Genomic DNA, 22,651 nt, shown 5'->3' with positions numbered 1-22,651 from the left:
GGCCCGAACGCGAAAAATCCCAGCACAGACAATTCAGCTGAAATTGTGTCTGCGCTGAAAAAACTCATGAGCGAGGACTCCAACGGACCGCTCTACAGGCCAGCACACACCAGATCGGGGACAGAATATGGTGAGCAAAACCCACCAGTATTATTAACTGTACACAGCAACAGTGTTGCAGCGTAACCATAAAAAGGAAAAAGGGAAACAAAATATGATATTTGACTATGATGATGCTATTTGAAATATCTGAACCTGTTTGTTTTAATGTGTGTTCCCGAGACAATCAAAGACGCGGAGGCAGGTGTGGACGGGACAGTGGGAAACATGGAGAGAGAGCGGATGGAGGGGACAGAGAGAGAGGATGGACGGGAGTTTTACGGAGCGGAGTTTGGTTGTGTGGAAGAGAGTGGACAGGAGGAGGACATCAGAGGAGGAGGCCGCCAGGACACCTAATTCAGCGGATAAATCAGGTCATGCAAAAGCACACACACATTGATGCACAAACTGACGGTAAAGAATAGTAAATAGAAATATTAGAACTGTATCGAATAGAATTGTGGGGTTAGAGTTGTTGAAGGATGTAAAGTAGTAATTTTGTGTGATTTTGGGGCATGTACAAGCAGAATATCTATCGGTACCATCAACGATCATAAGATCCCAAAGCAGGTTTACAGACAAAACAGCATTTGTGTTAAACTGTCCAGTTAACCTGTTAGGCAGAGAATGAAAGTGGTTCGAATAAACGATTGACTGTTGTGTGAAAGAGGTTTCTAAACTAACAAAATTATTAAGCTGCAGTCTTGATAAACTGGTTCAGGGTCACAGCAAAGGCTGTGCACTTATCTAAATTTAAACAAAATAAGAGAGACATTTTCACCCTCTCTGCTGAGGAAGAGGTTTTGAAAACAATGAATGCAACTAAAAAGCCAGGGGAAGAATCTTACTTTATGTAGATGACATTTTGATATGCTCTAAGATACAACAACAATGCAAAGAGGATACTCTTGCACTACTAAAGTTTCTCGGGGAACAAGGTCATAAAGTAAGCAGAAACAAACTCCAACTTTGGAAAGAAAGATTTAAAAAATTGGGAAATGGTTTATCAAAAAAATGGCCGATCGACAAAAGAAAAGAAGCCATTCTCAAAGCAAGCAAAAACAAACAAATGATGTTATTCTTAGAAATGACTAATGTATGTGGAAATTGGGTTCCTAATTACGCGGAATTAGGAAAACCTTTATCAAAATTGATGTATGATAAAACTATGGGAGCACATGACAAGTTGTGCAGGACTCTGGAAGCAGACGAAGCTTTAATGATATTAAAAAAGATGTTAACAAGTTCATCAGGTGGGATTGCCAAATTATGACAAGTTTTTTACACAAACAGTAGACTGAGGGGGTTTTACATTCCATTTAAAGATGCAGATGTGACTAGGTTTATTGATGACACGGGTAAAAATATTTAGATGGTAAAAATGCAACGGGATATGCAGTAGTGACAAATAATAAGGTTATAAAATTTGAATCTCTAAACATCACATTCTTCAGCACAAAGCTGAAGAACTAATCGCTCTCACAGACAGAGAGGGGAAAAGACAAGGTCGTTACTAAGATACAGATAGTAACTATGCATACTCATGCTTGCAGGTGTTTGCGTAGCAATGGGAAAATAGAGAGATGGTGACATCAACTAACAAACCTATTATACATAGAGAATTGATATTACAATTACGAGATGCAGTACAATTCGGGTTTTAAATGCATAGCACACAAAACAGGTGCTGACCTGTTTCAACAGGAAACAGCAAAGCTGATGATGAAGCAGGAAAAAAGGGTGCATAGAAAACAAGTGACCAACTTTCTTTTGAAGTGCAAAATTAGATTACGAGATCTTAAAAGACATGGAAACAGATGCTCCACAGCAATAAAAAGGTATTGGATAAACAAAACTGAAAAAACAACAACAACAAAGGTTCTGGGAATGACCTGAGGGCAAACTAATATTACCTAAGACCTTATATAGATATACGGTTCTTTTGAGTCATGGGTTTAAACCATGTCTCAACAGGGGGGAAGGTTATCTATGATAAGCAGGGTCTTCACAAATTACTAAAAAAAAAAAAATTTCTGGCATTATATGTGCAAAATATAATCCATTTCAACATATTTGCAGGGACTTCATTGAACTAAACTAATAAGAAGGGAAGAAATATTGTTTGACAATAATTGACAGAGGTGTAAATGGATCGAGATGCTATTAGGGAAGCAAAAGCTTAAAGAAATACTAACTTTCAGAAATAAATTATTGTGAATATGATACACATTTTGTAAGCAAGGTGATAAAACATTAGGCTGAGGTATTTGGAATAAAGAAATATCATTGCTATTATCATCGACAGTTATCAGGGTTGATTGAAAGAATAAATGGTACAATTAAATTAAAATTAAGAAAACATATCTTAACGAGCCTAAACCATTTGTAACATATGGGGGAACATACAGCATAATATATTAAAAAGAAAAATGTTAAAAAGAAAAGAAATTACCAACAGCTCTCTGAAGAGCAGAGAGCATATAAAAGTGAATCAATTGTACACTGATAACTCTTAATCTTAGGACACCTGCTTCCTCTGAGTGAGTCTGGAAGAGCAGGGAAGCGAAAGTCTCTGGGACCGCTTGTCTGACCAGTGAACATACTAACACGCTCAGAGGGATTTAGTGGTGTTTGTAAGAAACAGAAGAGCTCAGTGGTAGAACTAACATCGCGGAAATTGGTAAATTTAGATAGACAGGGCTATGTGGGATAAGCATAACTATGTTTTGCTTTGCTTTAGCGAGTTTCAATTTATGGTGGGAATTTAGGCAGATTAAATTGACAATTAATAAATACAAATGACAACTACACTAACATTACACGCTGGGAACTAGAAAATAATCCAACAGGGTTCAAATGTGCCTTACAATTGTTTACTTCTCCTCAAACCGCCTAGTAGCAGCAATTGGGTCACTCTGCACTATCTGTGGCCGCCTGTTGATCGCACTGTTTCTCACCCGATGCAGCAAACTATTTGTTTTTAGAATGAGTTCCTGTGAGGACCTTGATATGATGCGTAATATGTAAACATCTCACAGACAACTGATGGAAGCGAACGATGCCCAGAGCTGACACCTGGTGGTTCTGTGGAGATAAACTAAGCAGTGGAGCGGCTCGTGCATGGCACGAGTTGGTGATGGCATTCTATGCATTACTTATGGATGGCTCCTGCGTAAACTCCTAGAGACAGACCACGACCATAAAGGTCAGCCCATCTGGCAGTTTCAGTCAGTCTGTGTACATGGATGACATTGGGGTCCCTGGGGGAAATCAAATTGCTGCGGGGTTGGAATCAGTGCTATTTTGGTGAGCAGCAATATGGTAGAGAGCTCAGGAGGTGTTGCAGGTGGAAAGGGGAGGAGTCTACAAAAATGTTTGGTTCATCTGGATTGAACTTTCATCCCATGTTTGGGGAGATTAATGCAGCGATGAAATGATGTTAACATGACTGAACATACTCTAGTTTACTTACCAAATTCCTAGCGGGATGGCGAGGAACTGGGAAGTAACTACTCAACGAAATGTTTACACTGAGCTGTAAAATAATGATGATTCATATGTTGAAAATCGAGAAAAGAGATGAAATGATGATTGCAGTAATACAGTACACAGAATGTTTGTTAGAACATTCTTTTTATTCAATGTGGTACTCTTAGTATAATTCATATAACATTAAAATATATATGTATTCTTGATACATTTAATTTTATTGTTTTTTGATTTTTGATGTGTTGTTTATGCTTGGACATTTCCTCAATTTTATAGAAGGTGGTTGGACGTTGATTCGTTTATTCATTTTGATTTTATTAGAAGTTATACAATAGTATAAACAGGAGGGTTATGTTGGGGAAAACGTAAATGACTAATTATAAGGTGTGCTTTAAAAGCTTGGTGTCCTTATGTGTCCTTGTTGTGTGAACTGCCTCACCACAGTTGTTTAGTCTATGCGAAAGAACACTCAGCAGCATGTCCTGGATTGAAATGATAATAAGGACTGTGGGAGCGTTAAGATGGGTACAGAGCTATGTTATGAGAACATAGCCTCCTGACTACTACATGGCATGGAAGCCATTTTGTATGTGTGTTATGCTTTTGTGACGTATTGCCTGTGACACTGTATTGTTTACTTGATATAAATATCCGAGGCTCAGAGCCTTTAAAAAAAAAAGAGGCACATCATTAAGAGGAGTACAGACACTTCCTCCTTTTCATTGTCAGGGGGGCCCACCTACATAGACGCAATAGGAGTCCCTCGAGGTGTCCCTAATGAATACGAGTTAGCCGAACAGGTGGCAGCTGGATTTGAAAACATACCCATAATCCCGGCCTTATTCCCAGTTGCCCCCAACAAAAAAATGTTGACCGCATTAATTACGTGCATTATAACCTGCTGCGCTTAGCTAATATTACTCGGGACGCCATTGAAGGAGTGGCTGAGCAGCTAGCGCCCACTTCATTGGTGGCCATGCAAAATAGAATGGCTTTAGACATGTTGCTTGCAGAAAAAGGGGGTGTTTGCTCTATGTTTGGGGATAGGTGTTGCACCATCATCCCTAATAACACTGCCCCCGACGGATCTGTTACCAAGGCATTGGACAGCTTGCGTGCACTATCACAAGAAATGCACGAGGCATCAATTATTGACAATCCCTTTAAATGACTGGATGGAGAATATTTTTGGAAAATGGAACGCTCTGATTAAGTCTATTGCAGTATTCATCGCTATCATCGTTACCTGTGGCTGTTGCTGTGTTCCCTGTCTTAGAACAATGATAGGGCGATTAATCACCACAGCCCTCTCCAAAGAGAAGGCACCGCCTCCTTATGGCATGTATCCGTTATTAGCTAATGGACAGCCAGCAGGGGAGACAGACAGCTCAGATGATGAGGACGACGGTGAAACACAAGAATAGAGTTAGTGGTTCACACCTTGCAGGTGTGAAAAGGGGGATTTGTTAGGTAAATAAATTTAATCAGAGCTTTATGTGCTAATTCGCGGAGTTGCGAGTTACAGGTTATGAAGGTTTAAAACTCCAAGCGGGGCGCTCTAGCACTCGCCTGTACAAAGGAATGAGAAAACTGTAACTCTGAAGGCCACGCTTGGGCAACTATACACTGATATCAAATCTTGGAGTAAACTGCCAGCTGAGAACAGTACGTACCACAGCTTGAGATAGCAAAACATAGACGCCACACTTTGGAGCCTGTTAGGCTAGGCTTTCACAACATACACACACACTGATGATGCATCGAGGAGGATCCCGGACGTGAGCCGGTGCGAGCGGATATGCTCGGAGCTCCAACCAGGCCGTCGCTCTGCTAAAATCGATCCCGCCTGCACCTTGACTTTGACCAATAGGCTCCTCTAAGGAGAACCTACAAAACTTACTGCGCTTCCGTGTCTAAGGGCCTTTTTACGTTGCTCTCAATCGGAGAGGAACGGTTAGGACCGTGCACGTTTAACTGCTCGGCTAATATCTCTGTGATAAATAAAACTATTGCTTGAATTTAAGTAAACGCCTCGAACTCAATTCGTTAAGTTGTTTTTACACAACAATATCTTCTATAAGTAAACATCCTGTAAACCTATAATACATTCCATAAGTAAATATATTGTGACTCTTAACATAATTTACATTCTTATCATTGTGACAATTTTATTCACCACTAGGGGTGTTATTAATCCTACTAAATAATGCTCTTTAATTCTTCATAGTGTATATATATATATATATATTTAACTATTGTTTTGTTTATCAGGGAGCTGCCTGTGTGGGCTCAGCCAAACGAGCCACTACCCGGATCGCTCCTTTGTGACGATGATGAACAGTCTATAGCCCTGAAAGCGCCCCTCAAAGCGGAGACCTCATCAGAGGATTTTATTGCTCAGACCATCGAAGTAACCTCCTCAGATTTTGTGGACCATGGTGCCTCTGTGTTCGTGCCCGAGACTGAACTGCCGTGTGATATTGTACAGTATGTGTTTTATCACTGTGTTGATAATGATGGTGCTGATATGTGTATCGAGACCCCTGTGACTATTGATGGTGTACAGTTTGGTGGGGATGCAGATCGGATGTAGCCGACAGGACATACTATGCATAGTATCTGAGACGGATACAAAGTTTGCACAGCTGGATAAAAAGTTTGCGCAGCAGGGTGAGAACCAGGCAGCGGCCAACAGAGACACGGATAAAAAGCTTACCTTGATCAGTGAGACCCTCGCTGTTATAGCTCAGGAGTATAAGCTAAATTCAGACAGAAGTCGTGGTTGGTGTTATCAAAGATATTGGTACAGTCCTTGAACACGTCTCAAAGAAGCTCCTGTAATTCACAAGCCAATTTTTTTTTTTTGTTGGTGTCTTTAATTAATATGTTAATATGTCTCCACCCCGAACATTTTTAAAACTCAGTACAGATGATGATGATAATAGTGTGTGTGACCGTGTGCTTGTTTATGATAAAGACACTCCTGTTACTCTCCATGCTTTTTATGACATAGCCCAGACATCTGCTGTACGCTCTCATGGCTCTACTCATGACCGTGGGGGACAAACGTTGCTACAGCAGATTACTATACAGGCCCAAATAATGCGTGCACTGAAGGAGCGTCTGCTTGCTGCTGAAGCTGCTGAAGCTGCTGCTGCTGCTGCTGCGGTTGTTGATTTTGCTGCTGTTGAGAAGGGGTGGGGGGATCATTTTACAGAACCACATTTATCTTACGTAGATAAGGGGTACACAGCCCTGCTTGGTGCATTGTTTTGCGGTGATGAAAGTATGGACTTACATCATGCACATAGTACTCCTACATTGTATGGGCCTCATGGATCAGACATGGGAGCTTGCTCACCATCCTCCTCCTGCTCCTCCTGTTCTTCTTCTTCCACCCCCAAATCTCCCTCAACCCCCTTCTCTTCCTCCTCTTCCTCACTCCCCTCCATCCCCTCCACCCCCTCATCATCCACCCCCTCATCATCCTCTTCTTCCTCCTCACACTCCTCCCCCTCCTCCTCCTCGCCCCCCTCCTCCTCATATTCACCCCTAAACGTTATGATGCTATAAACACATCCGAGACAACGTTCCCTTTATGTGCAGATGTCTGTTATCGTACTAATGATATCGACACCCCGACTCAGCCTGAGTGTTATGTGGGAACCTCAGAGACGGGTGCTGGCGCCTCTGATCAACAGGCGGGAGACGAGACATGTCTGATGCTCTCTCTTGATGTATCTCAAGATGATGTTCTCTCTTTTTTTTCTTTTTTATGTATTTCTGTACACATAATGAATGTACGACCTATTGAATGTATTTTATATTTAGTTTTTTCCTCTGTACTGTGCAGCATCGAATGTACAAAGTTTGTTATTGTTGTTGTGTCTATTCCCTGAAACATGTGAATAAAGCTGATAAAGTTGTATTCCCTGCAAACATGTGAATACATGATTTTCTTTGCTGATAAAGTTGTCTTCTATATATATATATATATATTTGTAAAGTTATCCTTGTTACATCACATTTTATCATTAGATTACACATTGTACACATGCAAGATGATCCCCACAGCAAACAGCAGGTTGTACTTTGTTAACTAATCGGGTAACCATTGCATCATTATTAACAGGATTGTTTCCATACACCTCTAACACACATGAATAAGACATTCCTTTCTGTATGTGACATAGATTAAACACACAGTGCTGTCCACATGTCGCAAAATTATCCTGAACCTGTTTTCTAGAATAAGATACATCAGTACAGTTATTCTTGAGGAAATTAACTATTTCCTCTGGAAACAGGGCACTATCTGGAGGGTTCCCAAAACTGTAAAAAAAATAGCCATTCCTATGTTTTGTAATGTAGATAGCCAGTCAATGCTCACCCGGCATGTTAGAAGGATGCATGTTTACAATCACCATTGATGGGTATTTAAACACTGGGGCTTTTGGGAGCTGGTCCATGCTAATACCCCCATGAAATCAGTACCATTAATAATTCGTTCTAACAACACTAGTCAATTCTATGGTATTCATAGTGTTTTAGTAGTAATCCAATAACACTTGGCGTCTGTTTGATATCTCAATAACTGAGCCAAAAACAGAATAACATGAGATTAACTCTCTGAAACGGGCTTCCAGACGCACATTACCCGTTTTAATTAGCGAAACATTCCCTGAGCATCCGTCATCGGGCTCCAAATTGAAACAGAATAGTGAGTAGCCGGCACCAAAATCACTACGAGTGCAGCCAACGATCTGTCTTTTAAATGACGACCTGTTGTTTGCATCGTTTGGTAATATTCTCTTGCGTAGTGGCCTCTCTGGAAGTTTGGTTGAAAAGGTTTCGCCGGATAGGAATGTCCATCGGCATGTAGCCTCATGAACTCTGTGTCATAGTGTCCAAAATGAAAAGGATTACGTGCATAGCTCCCTGTGTAACCCTCGACAAAACCTATTATAATGAATGTAGGGACCTGTCCCATGTAGGGGTTTTCCTGGTTGCATACCCTTGTCCCAGCCGGGATAGAGAATGTTTTCAAAACAACTCTGTTGATAGCATATTTAGCATTAGTATGCTGTAAAGCCCTGCTTGAAAAAGGGTTCGGAAATTATAATATTACCTAATAATAATCTTTGATCTGTAAAAAAAACATTTCCTTCATTGGTTAGCTAAAATTTCCGTTGGAGTTCTGTTCAGGATGACTCCATATATCTCCATGTCAAATGTAATGTAATTTTAATGTACAGTTTTTGAGAAAAGTACATGTAAAGTCAGCTCAAATGACATTTTGATATTCATAACTTCCCCATATTTGACATTTTATTAAAACTAATCCTTAAGAGGTTATGTCAATATTTCACTGGATTCATGTTTATGACGGCGAAGGATTTTCACAGGTGAATGTCATGGTGGCCCCAGGGACATTGACCAATGAATGAAACATGTTATTAAAGCATAAACAGATGTTTCCCGAATGGGATCCACATAATCAACAAATATGATGCAATAACTTTATTTCAGGGCTTTAAGGAAAGTCATTATTACTGAACTAAATGCTACTGTACGTCACGATATTGTGAAGTCCACTGCTATCCATAAAGCTTTAATTAGAGCTACAATGAAGCATATATGCACTGACAAACATTTACAGCATTTACCACGAAGATAAAAAAACACAGTTATTGTTTTATACAATTCCCACTGAAAAAGGATACTTCACCTTGCTTTAAAGAGTAATTCTGCACAAAATCACTCCAACGTAGACTAAATAGAAAACATAGATCCAAAGCTTAGCCTGACGCAAAATAACAGCAATGACCACCAACACTTGCCATCTATAGCAGGAGGTAAAAATGAGTTTCTTTCATCTGTTTGTGTCAGACGAGTTTCTTGTGAGGTTCATGGAGGCTTCAAGCTGCACCGTCTCAAGCTGCTTGTGTCGTCGATGGAGGTCAAAAGGAAGCTCAGAATAGCAGGTTGGCATCCATATCATCTGTGAAGGAAACAGATAGCAGGCATTAATAGGATGACAAATAACAGTATTTGCCATACGCTTTAGAAGTGCATGAGATTTATAGCAGACAAATATAAACAAATCACGGATAAAGTGGAGTTTTTACAGAAGACCCACAAAAAACGAACTGCTACGTACAATGTGATGGTACATTATTACTTTAATTGGATATGTATTGGCAGTCATTTTAAAACTTAAACACAATCCTAAATAAAAAATGATATGAAATTTTAAAAAAAATGATCCACATTCTCATTTAGGAATTTGATTAAAATAATAGGACACATAAATATAAAATATACCTCAATAGTTACATAACGTTTAGTGAAAAAATAGCCAACAATGCATAGAAAGGTGTACCATAGTATGTTGGTGACATAGTGTTGCTCTTACCATTCTTGATACCAAAACAGGAAGTCCACTCTTTGAAGGACACCTGCTTGTCTTTGTCAGCGTCGCACTCTTGAAAGAAGCGGGAGGTGCAGTGCTCCATCGGCACCAGAGGGACTCGAAGTGGGGCCAGCTCTGAGTGGGACAAGACTCTGCACAGGACGGATGAACACCCAGTTGTGATCATTGTGAGCGTCTACATCACATACAGTACAGTATGTTTGCATTATCATAAGACTCATGAATGGGTTTTATTATTCACACCATGCCCAGTTCTGGCTGGGGATTTGTTAAATATTTGACATTAGCCAATCCTGTCGTTGGAAACTTTACATCTCACTATGATCCATGTTGAATGTAATCTGAAAGTTGAGAAAAGTCAAAGTTCACCGTGAGCGCAGGGGAATAAAATGTACCTGTCAGAAGGGTGTTGGTCCAGTTGTGCAAACTGCCAGTGCACTGGGTAGATGTACATGTTGTAGTTCTTCTCAAAGTCCTGCGCGAGCAGCTCAACAGAGTGGTCCCCAGCATGAAGACGCCTCTCACTCTCAAAGATTTTCTTCACCTGCAGAATACAGAAGACCAAAGTTTGATTGACTGTGATTACCTCAAACATAAACTGTTAACGATATACATCTTATATAAGTTTTCCATGTCCCAAAGCTGCTGTGGGACTTTCTGATTCACCAGTGGACTGATTGATTGGATACAAGTAACACAACAAATTGCAGAGAAATCATAGTACTTTAACAGTTAATTTAAGTATTTTCATAAAAGCCCAGAATCCCATATATTCATTTGAGCAGTGGGTCTTACTCTAAAACGCTGTTTTGGTGTGAGGAAGCCAGGAGACATGGAGTCGTGTTCAAAAAGCTGCAGCAGCACATTCTTCAGCCAATCCCTCATTCGTAGAGGGAACTGGACCAGCTCAGTGTCCACGCATGGAGGTATTACTGAGAGAGAAACAGAGACGAAGCTCAGGGTGAAATAATCCAACAGAAAATGTTAAAACCATTTACTCTGTGCAGAGGTTAACTCTCACGTTTGCATGGTCCAGTGTAGTCCAGATGAAGTCTGTGTCCTCTCTTAGTGCCCTCCAGGTTGCATTTAGTAGCAAAGAGTTCACACGATGTGTCATATGTTTTGTTGTTTGTTCCACAAACCTGCAGAAATTGAACAACGAGCAACAATCAAATGCGGTGCAACAGCTGTTGAACACCATTCCAGTCCGATCTTTCAACAGATCATCCATACTCACATGATCAAACTCATTCACACTGGGAGGACATTCTGACGGCTCCTGACACACGCAGCTCGGCTTACTGTCCGCATCGAGCTTACACGTCTTTCCACGTTTGCAGGGAAAGTTGTCACATGGATCTAGAAGAAGAAAACATGCACTGCAATGACCTTTGACCTATATACTTTGTCTGCATTTTAAAACCAGTTGTATCAGGAAACATTTTCAGGACTGGTTTGGTCTTATCTTGCAGTGTGGTGACTGGAAATCAACGAGCTATAACCACAACACACCATCGCCAACATTCCTCTGCTATTTGAGTTTGTACAGCGATCAAAATCAACTTGATCTCCATTGTACAAACCCCAAGCTGTGTTTTGGTAGTGACCATGAAGCAGAGTGACACTAGTCATGCGGAAGTTTTAGCTAAATGACCCAGTCAGCAGATTGCAGTGTGAGGCTGTTGGGATAGTGCATTAGTCAGTATGGTGAGTGCTGAATTAACCAACCAGCAGGGGCTTCTGGGCGATGTGCGCCTCCACCAACAGAGGTCCTGGAGCTGGGGTAGAGATCCACTGTGGCTCTTATCTGCACTGGATTCATTCCTACTAAAGGACCCTGGAAAAGAAACATGGAAAAGCAATTTTTTTTTATATTTCTTCAGATATTAAAATGAGCCAACAGCCTGCTACCTGTTATGGGGAGCGATGAAAGTGAACAATTGAGGCCTTTTGCAAGTAGTTAAGTGATCCATTATAACTCAAGAAGTTTGATCATAACCCCTGAAAATAAAGTGAATGTACATTGTGTATGCATTACCCATTTTCCTGCTCTTCTCCTCTTTTCCTTTTGGACTGTGTTGTCAATACTGCTGCCCTCAGACGCCTGAGGAACCTGTTGGCTCTGTTCTGGTCCAGTCTGTGTGGAGTGCTTCCTCGCCCTCTTGTTCTTCTTTTGCTTCCTTGTTTTCCCCTTGGTGAGACTTCCGCTGTCATTCTTACTTTTCTCTTCCTCCTTTCCAGCCGGTTCAGAACCTGATTCAAACCCTGTACTTCTCTTTGGTTCTTGAGGGTCCACATTTGCTTCAGGTTTTTTCTCATCAACATCTTTGGATTTGACCTGAGAATCGTTGTCCTTGTCCTGATCAGACACTTCCTCACTGTCCACTGCCTCAGTGTTTTGTGTGTCTTGTTCATAGTCATCTGCAATGGTCAGTCCTTTCTGAAGGGGTTCCCTCTCTTTAACATCTGTTTGGGGTTTTATTTCAGCAGATACAATCTGTAGAGGTTGTGAGATGCCACCATCAGCAGCATAGTCAAGATCAACGGGGATCTCTGACTCTGTGCTTCCATCTGTTTCCTCCAGGAGTGAACCTTGCTCCTCTCTGTCTGCTACTTTTACAACAGACTTTTCCTCCTTTTCCACCTCATCTTCGCCTTTCTGCAGCATTTCAGTATCCGCTACACTGTCATCCTTTACTTCTTCTTCTTCTTCCTCATCTGTCACCTCCGTTTCTAATTTGTCGTCTAACTTCCTCTCCTTCACCTCAGCTTTGCCGTTGTCTGTCTCCACTTCTTTTTCTTCCTCTAGCACGCTTTCTTCTGCTTCCTGCTCTTCTTCTGCTTCTTTCTTGAAGAGGTCCACCAACTCCTCCTCACTTAGCAGGACTGCAGTGCTTTTGTCGCTCGCTTCAGTCTCCTCAAACTCTCCCTCCTCCTTGTTGGCATTAGCATTGTCTTGGGAGCTCAGTTCTTCATCTTCCTGCTCCTGGCTGCTGGCCTCAAACGTGACTAGAGTGGGTAAGATCTGTGGCTCGTTGGCCTCCTCTGTGATAATGTCCTTATTCAGGAGAAAAGTAAAAATTCTCATTTTACGACATGAAATCTTCATCAAGTACATTTAAAAAAAAAAAAAATAGTTTAGAGTCCTGCTCTACCTTTTCTTTGGATTCATGTGAAGTCTTATGCAATCCATGATGTTTTCCATGAGGTTTACTCTTTACCTAGATGTAATAGGGATAATTCATAATGCATTGAACAAATCTCACATCACATCATGTGTCATGGCAAAGTTTAATGTCAAATAAAAGAAAACATTACTCACAGACAGGGCAAATGTTGCTGCCAGTAAGCAAAGGAATACTAAGCAGGCCGTCATAGCTGAAACATTGAAAGGAATACTGTAAACACGGGACAAAAACAACAAACACATTTGAATCACACGTTTAAATTATTATTATTATTATCACAGCAGAGCTGGAATTTGCATAAACCAATTTAAGATCATTGCAGCAGGCTATAATCTGACTTCTCACAACACGGACATGAACTTGGCAAATCTTTCAAAGCTGAAACAAACGAGTGCATCTGTGTGCTGCCAACACTTTCATGACAAGCAGAGCTGCAGGATTGGCCTTCACTGTTGTCACGGTTACAGGCCTCTGAGATGCGCCTCTCTCTCTCTCAAAAGTCACATTCAGAGCTAAAGTAAACATCAGAAGCTACCAGACTGGAAAAAGTTGACTAAGTCCACAAACTTTTTGTCTCTGTGGACGGAAACACAACAGACACTACTGGGCCTGTCCAGGGGAACAATAGCTCTCTGGTTCAGCCCACTAAACCCCAAATAGGTGTAGACGTGTGTGTGTGTGTGTGTGTGTGTGGGGGGGGGGGGGGGGGGGGGTTGATCTTTTCAATATCGAGGCAATGTTAGACTTTTATACTTCATTGTCCCCAAGAGGAAAAATATCTCCACAGAGCTGTTGTGATGACACATTAACTTTTCATCTAATATAACGCCCATATTACATGATAGTCGTAAATGTATCCCTCACGCTATTCAATAAAGGAATATTTTATTTATTTGAGGATATTTTACTATACTATTAAAATATATAGATTATAATTATTATAGATTATGCACAGCAGTGAGTAACCAGCATTTAAATGTGTTTATATTACCTCCAGTATATTATATCACAGTGTAGATAAACTATTAATAGTCAAAATCTCTGGATATGTACAAAAATAATTAAGGCATCAACATCAAAGTAAAGTTTTGGATCACAAGAGAGGCTCCAACATAACCATGCCAGTAGTTGCTAAATACAACACACAACAAGTTTTATTGTGAACTAGTTAGTCAACACAATCTCACACACATTTTTATTTGATCATTAATTACCTTTCAAAGCAATAGAAAAGTCTCAGTAATCAGGTTCTTACCTGAGGCTGGCAGTTGCAAGAGAAATAACTTTGTCAGTGTTGAACCTGTGAAGATGTCCTTCTGTAGTCGAGACAGCGCTCACACTGTCTACACAGACTGGCTTGTTGCTGCTCACACACAGATTTCTTTCTGGGTCGATGGTGCCAACACTTTTTCTAAACTTTGGGAGGGTCTTTGAGCTACAGAGATAAGGAGAGAGGGAGGGAAAGAGATCCAACACGGCACTTCATTTGGGTACTTTGTTTCCCAAAAAACAATCTAGAGTAAAAAAACAGCAGAAGAATCACCACGTATGTTGATCTTGTGGGTGAATAGTAGTTACACTTATTTTATACATTATTTCTTGACTTGAGAAAGAGAGTTGGTGAGGTGAACAAGAAAATAAAACTTTATTGCACACTGTTTTTAATGTATTTTGGTGGTAAATTACTAACACTGTTACAATGACCTGTTTACAGTACGTGCACTGTATTGCTGTTTTACAGTAAAACACCTTTACCATGATTGTGCTTTACAGTATAACTGCTGTATTGTAATTGTGTTTGACAGTATGATACTGAAATAGAGTTTTATAGTACAATACTGTAACTTACTATACTAAATATATCCTATACTAGTAGTGTATAGAGTCTATAACCTACTACACTAAACTATGCACTATTAACTATAATTATTACTGCAAACGGATTTTACTGTATTTCATATCAGAATATTTTGCAATAAACAATTAGATATCATAAAAGATGTATTAGGTACTAATTAGTTTTGAAGCGCCCACACGCTCACACACACACACACACACACACACACACACACACACACACACACACACACACACACACATCTCACACCACGTTCCCAGTTCAGCCGCACTGCCTGCACTGTCTATATTTAGATGTGAAATACAGAGCTGGTAAACCAGATCATTGTTCCACAAACTGAGACACATGCTTGATTGTATTCACGAGAGTCACTTTAGGATAGAACACTACAGGAGGAGAGCGAGGGAATCTGTTCCTTTGGTCAGAAATGTCCAAAGAAATAACAGAGATGGTTCACAGTTCAGCAAACAGAAGGGCACAAGCTACTGCAACCACACAGTGTACCTGAGGGTCCATGGGAAAAAAACTGTGTACCTCTTCTGTCTGGTTATTGCACAATACCCATACGCCAGCATTTAGAGTTAACCATGTCAAATTACTAATTTATTTTTTTGTTAAATTGTGAAAGTATTAATAAGTGTGTTGTGTATAGTTTGTTTATGACAGAGTGAAACTAGTGAAACCTGTCTGATGAAAGATAGTTTCAGAACAGAAATAACATCATTCTGGTCACTAGATGTCACTCTTTCACTGTGATCCTGACGCCACTAATATGACAAGTCTTGATATTAAAAAAACAAAGCCATGATAGGGGAACACCAGATCAAACTGATTTTAGTGTTGAACGTTAGTCCATTGTGGTCCATTGTCTTAGCTTCATTTCTTCAGCTAATGTAATCAGCTCATCACATAGGCAAGTCTGTTCATTTAAACTGTACGGTATCGTTGTATTTGCTTCGCACTGATATGTTAACATATGTGAGGCACATGCGAACCCACATTTGCACACCCAAAGCTTCTTTTAAGTGTGTTTATCCTGGATGTCATAGAACTTTCCAGAAGTTCAGAACATTGTGTTTCTAAAGTTTTTATTTAGTTTGTTTCACAGTCACTCGTCATCAGAGATTGAGGATACCAGCCAGACGCTGCAGTCAAGTCCTCTTTCAAGGTGTTCTCTCTCTTTATTGTTTTCATTCATGTGTGAGTTCATGCAGTTCAAATGAACTATAATTATGTATAAGACTTGTTAACAAGCTAGACTGTGATGCAGTTCTATTACACTGTTCTTGGTACTATTTCAATTCACTGTTTCACTCTTAATGCTATTTTAAGCATTATGTACCTATCCCTGCTGATTTTGTTCAGCAGTATGTACCTATCCCTGGAGTGGTATGCTACTGTTCAGCAGTAGGTACCTATCCCTGGAGTGGTATGCTGATTTTGTTCAGCATTATGTACCTATCCCTGGAGTGGTATGCTGATTTTGTTCAGCAGTAGGTACCTATCCCTGGAGTAGTGATAGTAGACATAAAAACAAAAAACAAAACATACATCAGCAAGGAGCATCAGTCCCTCAGTTCCTTAATCAAAGTGGGCCATCACATCAGCTGTTATTTTCAACAGCTTGCATTATAAGCAAGTTTCCCCTCCCTATGTGGGGAGAAAAGCAACATGACACATTTACTTGATACATGAGCCCTACCATAAATGGTAAAGTACAGCCTAGGCACTTAACCTACGAAGATTTTACATCACATCAATATGGGATCACATTGGACCGATGATATAACATTAATTAAATGTAAATTAAATCAACATAGCAAATGATAGTCTAATTTAACACAGCCTTTATGTTGAATGCAAATGACCAAGCTAACGTCAGCTAACTTAACTCAGCTCGTTGATTTGATTGCTGAGAAATTCAATCACGTGGCTATAAAAAACAAATAACTCGACACGTTGGTAACGTGGTTCTCAGCAGCTAAAGGATAGTTCGGTATGTTAGCTGAACGTGTTAGCATGCATGCTAGCAACGTGAGTAACGTTAAAACAAATCTGTCAATACAAATTCCTCGCAAAACGACATAACTGGGTTATAAAGTTATAACGCTAACTTTGATAACATCCAAATTACCTTGTTAAGTTAACCACAGGAGCAAGATGGACTACGAAGTCTGCCGCCAAAATTTGGTATATTCATCTGTATTCTTTAAGAACAATACATTACCGTGTAGACTTTCCTGTTTTTTTACAGTGCAACCAAAGGGAAAACACTTTTCTGATTGGAAGGTGACTTTAATAACATAGTAACATAGGTCCTTGTTGGAAGCAGTGAGGCAGTTACAGAACAGCTGGAGGACTTCAACAGAGCAGGAGGCGGCCAATGTTGAGATTGAGGGAGAACCACAGCAATAATTCATTCACACTGATTTTGTCATTGACAATTTCAATTTAGCTGACATGACTTCAAGATGACCACAGCCACACCTCTCTGTGAATGAGGAAACTGTTAACTTTTACGATCCAGTCAATCCTGTTAAGTTGAACGTCACACTATAGGTTTCTGCAGTAGAGTGTGACTGGGATTGAAAAGTAAAACATCCCTGAAAAGTGTTGTTTGACCTCAGCATGATGCACATGACAGTTATAACTTGTTGAGATTCTCCTTTCTGATTGAGAGCTCTTAAAAACAATATATTTGTTCTCAAAGGCAAGACCTGTCAGAAAAATGTGAAACAGTGCAGACAAGACGGTAATTAAATGGGTTCCTTGCTGACAGTTTAAGGAACAGACAGAAATTAATTCAAGGTGAGACCAACACACACACAAAATCTGACATTAGCCAGTAAGTATGATCCTACTTTCACATATAAATGGTACAAACATATTCAGCATTGTATAATATCAGCCGCTTCAAAAACATGTGTCGCTACTGCAGCTGCTTGCTGTGTGACCGCTGGTGGAATTTAAGCCCCCCACAGTTTCTGAAGGACTTCCCACATTGTCCGCAGATGTAAGGCTTCTCCCCAGTGTGGATGCGGAAGTGCCTGGTTAACGCCCCCGAGTGACGGAAACACTTTGAGCAGACCTTGCAGGTGTACGGCCTCTCTCCTGTGTGGATGCGGAGGTGAGTCTTGAGGTTCTCCATGCGGTTGAACTCTCGGTTGCACACTGTGCAGAGGAAGGGGCTGCAGCCCGGCGGGTACAGCTGCAGCCTGGTCCTCTTGCTTCCGTCGACGGGCTGCTGACAGCACTGCTGGAGCTTCTGCTGGCACTGGGCAGCGTGCCGCCGCAGCAAACTGGGCAGGTGGAACGTCTGGCCGCAGGACTTGCAGGCGTAGAGGTTGGTTAAGGTGTGGCCGAGGTTGCGGCCGGTCCGCAAATGGACTCCATAAACCGATGGAGGGGCTTCTGGGATGGGAGCTGGTTCTGCCGACTGGAAGATATTTGGGAAGTCTAAGAAGAGGGATGGATCATCTGTTAGCCGTCATGTGGGGGTTAAACTGAAGAACATTTGAATTTATTTTTCATCTTAAAACCATTTACATTTATGAAAAGAGGATTTAGTTGGAAAGTTTTAATATTTTCATCAATATTTTAAGTTACAGATCATCTTCAACATGAAAGATGAGTTTACTTTTTTGTATACATCAGCCATAAACATAAAGAGACATATTTATTGGAAGCGTAAGCTTTTATCAAATTATATACAATGACGTTTAGCAGCCAAATTGGAAGTCCAGATGTTGAACATTAGCATGAAGATGATAGCTTGACTGTCACATGAATATCATGCAAAGTGGCAGATTTCATATTGTTTATAGAACTGATCAATACTACAAAAGCAACCAACGGTAAGGCCTCAGACTGAATTACGTTTGATCAAATTCCACATTAGTGGAGATATCTTTTATTGCAAGTGCCTTGAGGTCTAAATGCAGTTTCTGAGAGGGAACACTTGTGTTTTCATTCTTACCCTGAGCCAGCCTGGTGCAGGACAGAGAAGCGGTTGAGTCTTGGCACTGAATGTCCAGCCCTTCTGGTTTCCACTCTTCCAGCACTTTGGACTGGACCTCTGTCATACACTCCGGGCTAAAATCCTCCACTTTGATCGAGTCTAAACAGCCGGCTAAATCATCTCCCTCCTCCTCTGGCTTCTCCTGCTTGACAATAAACTGCTTGAAAGTGGACTCGTATTCCCCGTTGGGAAGTGTTGGCGAGTCGCGTTCTTGAGCTGCCAGTTCTGTACACGGCTGGTTGATGCAGTCTACCCTCACATCACACAGACGAGAGATCTCTTCACCGACTTCTGGAAACAAAAAGATCACAGTCAGCAAGTTATCATACATTATTTAAAAATAATAAAATATGTATATTCTATATATTGTCTGGTAAAAGTATTCAAACATAATTGAACACATTTTCTGTGAATGTCACACATTTGTTTAAATAGTGTACATGAATCAAGTTACTTTAAGGATGAACTAAATTTGACTGTGCTGTAATAGAACAATGGTAATCCCAAAGAAATCGACGGTGCTTAAGGTTTCCAAAATAAACTGAAATCAAAGTGTAGAAGCTTTAGACAAGTTTGTGGTTTTCAGTGGGTGTTAAATGTAGAAGATTTTTAGAAGACAAGCATTAACAAACAGATGTCGCATCCTTCACATCACCTTCTAGGTAAATAAATGAAGCGGACCAGTTTGTACTTCAGCAATCCTGACTGTTGCAATTAGCAAGTGTTGAATGCCAAATTGGTATGTCTGCAAAATGTGTGAAAACAGTCAGCTGTCTGTGCACACTTGCCATTTGAGAAAGAATATATATTCTACTTTATACGGACCTAAAAAGGTAGGAAGAAAGTGATGAGACGGGAAATACTAAAGTGCGAGGCCCACGTACCTTTAGTAAAGGCATCACAAGCAACAGCACATCCATCGTCTCCTCGTTTCTCTGAAGCAGCGTAACTGTCACGTTGAGTCTTTATACCATCGCCTGATCTCTGCTCCTCGTGTTTGTGTTGGGAGTCAGGAGGCTGGTGTGCACGGCTGTGACCTGAAGGAGGAGAGTCTCCTCTGATCCCCGGGCAGCTGTGCACTTCGCCCACTTTGGGATTCGGGCTTTCCCGACAGTGCTTAAAGAGACGCGGGTGATCCGCACGGTCGGTGGCGTCCAGGACGTGATTCGTAAAAGGAGAGCCGCCTGCTCTTTCCTCCATGCGCGCAGAGTCCAGCATCTCTTCAGCTCTCTGCAGTCTTTGTTTGAGGGACTCGTTCTGTTGTCGCATCTCGCCGTAGACGGCTCCGGTTGCCTGACCCACAAGCTTCGTCACCTCTCGAACTGCGACCTCCACAGCCACTTCAAACGCTCCATGTATCGCTGCGGCGAGCTCCTCTTCCAGAGACAGAGCAGCCTCAGCTCTGGCTGGTTTTGGGCGCTTGTTGGTCTCAGCCAGCTGCGGCTTCATGGTGCATTTAAAAAAAGGCACTTTGGCTCCGTGCTATGACTTGCTATTTAGAAAACTCCCAACGGACAACAGGATATCGCAGCTATGGATGCCTTGTGGCAGGCAGTCAGTTTATAAGCCGAGAGAGGTTTCACTTCCGCCGACAGCTTCTGACACCTAGTGGTGTAGAGGCTGAACTGCACCAGTCCAAAAAAAAAAAGATAACCTGACGAAATTAAATTGAGAAACTCAGTTTATTGTGTTAAAAACATCAACTGGCACTTTTAACAGCATGCATACTGGCTTTAACACGGGCGACCGATGCTTGCAGGGCCACGTCCATCAGCGACGAGTTTTATACTCGTCCAAGTGGGAAAGTATCCACCCAGCAGGCCCGAGGATGGTCAAAGTCATCACGGTCAGCACGAAAATGGTTTGCTGCAGGACAGGGCCATGTTACTTTCAAGATTATTCAGAATATGTTTAAGGTTCTTAAATTCAAGACAAATCTCCAGCTTCTGGAAAACTTAACATGACTGATTTGTAAACCTACCGCCGGGCCGATTTTATCTTTAGGTGGTTTGCCGCGGATACAAGTTGCTCTTTGTTGGATCATCACACCTGGTCTGTGAGCAAGAGCCCGTCTAGCCCCAAGCAGTCCAGCAAAAAGCCCACTCATGTTGGCTGTAAAAGACAAAGGCCCGTATTTCTGCTCCTGCGACAAGAGGAATGAGTGGAAGTCGGATCGCCACGCGCTTTAAAGTAGCTGTCCTGCAACACACCTGTTAATTTGTTGACTGTTAATTAGGTGGCCTTCAGGAGCTAAAGGAAGAAACATAAAAAAAAGCTGTGTTGAGTTCAGTGTCCATGTGTGAAGTAGCCTACTGAGTGAAAGCTCTTCTCGTCAGCATAGCTAACAGTTCTTGTTCTTATACAGTTTCTAGCATTAGGCCTTTGTTTATGGGAGTTATTTTGAATGATTAGTGCGTCACTCTTTTGTATTACACTCACTCAGAGCTGCAAGTTGTCATGATTTTCAATTTTCATTGTTTTTAAATTTAAAAAGAAAAAATCAAACTGTCAGAAGTTGGAATTTTTGTATTTTGTGTTCCTTGGTAATTCTTACGGACTCATAATAAACATGACAGCGATAGACTCCCTGGGATGCTGACCAGTAGTAGCCTAGCTCTATGGACATGGTAAAAGAGCAGAGAGGCAGTTATTTCTGTAGTTTGTAAAAGGCTTATTTTAGCATCCAATAATATTGACAGAAGCATTGTGCTCCTGCCACTATATGTCATGGACTACCTTGTGTCACAGCTTTCAAGATTGTAGAGAGAGCCCCAAATTGATTGATTTATTCTCTAATTCTATATTTATTCTAACTTGAATCCATCATTTGCAGTAACTATGTTTGAAACTACATTCAGCGTACAGTCTTTAGTCTGCAGGCCTACCTAAAAAAAGAACACATGGGTCCTCACCCTACCACATATGGCAGGAAAATAGCGCCCCTTGGTGGCTAATCATTATATATACGATCCATTGATCTATTCATCATTCATAAATTGACATCAAGAACCCATGGTAGATAAACAGAGATCTATAAAAGCTGTCAATGTAAGATGTGATGCAACGAAGACAACAGGCACTGGATAGCACACATCAAAGGGGTCTGTTTTAATGTTTTAATTGGCCTCAGCTTATCCTGACCCACAAATGATGTTTCAGCAGACCTCTGGATGACTCTGAAGTTATGGTGGGGGCTATTAGTAGCCGTTAGTAGTGAACAGACTTTGTGAAAGGGGAATCAATATAGAACAGTCAACAAAAGCACAGGCGTAAAATTCACTTTTAGTATAATCACTGCAGGTTGGTGCTGTGTATAGATCTATAACAGGAACCTGCTCTATAATGTCTCCTTTCATGGACTTGTTGGCTGTTTTTTCCCTTTTCTTTTCAGCCTGGTTCTTGTTATGAGGCGAGCGCCTCGACACTGACGTCATTAATGGATTACACTTTGATTATTCCTTTACTCGTGCAGCTACGCGCGCCAATGACGGAAGTGGGTCGGCTTGGCATTAGCGCGTGTGAAGGTTTGTCTGTCTGCTGTTGGCGCACGGTTACAGTTTGTCTCG

At 41.0% G+C, this 22,651-nt stretch overlaps 2 protein-coding genes across 3 annotated transcripts; both read right to left on the bottom strand.

Moving 5' to 3' along the window:
* Positions 1 to 9,560: 9,560 nt before the first annotated feature.
* LOC306696642 (uncharacterized protein) lies at positions 9,561 to 13,397 on the bottom strand (the record flags this gene model as incomplete). The annotated part of the gene is made up of 10 exons (XM_079160302.1): positions 9,561 to 9,589; positions 10,004 to 10,152; positions 10,417 to 10,565; positions 10,817 to 10,953; positions 11,043 to 11,163; positions 11,259 to 11,380; positions 11,750 to 11,858; positions 12,060 to 13,079; positions 13,177 to 13,242; positions 13,344 to 13,397. 10 exons carry the CDS (start codon positions 13,395 to 13,397, stop codon positions 9,561 to 9,563), a joined length of 1,956 nt encoding a protein of 651 aa, XP_079016428.1.
* A 3,964-nt stretch (positions 13,398 to 17,361) lies between these two features.
* LOC306695662 (uncharacterized protein) lies at positions 17,362 to 20,584 on the bottom strand. 2 transcript variants are annotated; one of them, XM_079158965.1, is made up of 3 exons: positions 19,970 to 20,584; positions 19,044 to 19,376; positions 17,362 to 18,523 (listed from the first exon to the last, which is right to left on the bottom strand). In XM_079158965.1, the coding sequence occupies exons 1-3, from the start codon at positions 20,532 to 20,534 to the stop codon at positions 17,997 to 17,999; spliced, it is 1,425 nt and encodes a 474-aa protein (XP_079015091.1). In that variant the 5' UTR covers positions 20,535 to 20,584; the 3' UTR covers positions 17,362 to 17,996. The 2 variants fall into 2 exon arrangements, with proteins under 2 accessions (XP_079015091.1, XP_079015092.1); XM_079158966.1 differs by having other exon boundaries at positions 19,044 to 19,373.
* Positions 20,585 to 22,651: the final 2,067 nt, after the last annotated feature.

The sequence above is a fragment of the Pholis gunnellus genome, assembly GCF_910591455.1.
Source record: "Pholis gunnellus genome assembly, chromosome: 5".
Lineage (NCBI taxonomy): Eukaryota > Metazoa > Chordata > Actinopteri > Perciformes > Pholidae > Pholis > Pholis gunnellus.
This window is presented reverse-complemented; position numbering and strand designations above follow the sequence as displayed.

Coding starts and splice junctions, on each gene's coding strand:
- LOC306695662 (XM_079158965.1), bottom strand. CDS start 20,534: ATGAAGCCGCAGCTGGCTGAGACCAACAAGCGCCCAAAACCAGCCAGA. Junction 19,377..19,969: donor TTGTGATGCCTTTACTAAAG/GTACGTGGGCCT, acceptor TTTTGTTTCCAG/AAGTCGGTGAAGAGATCTCT. Junction 18,524..19,043: donor CTGCACCAGGCTGGCTCAGG/GTAAGAATGAAA, acceptor CCCTCTTCTTAG/ACTTCCCAAATATCTTCCAG.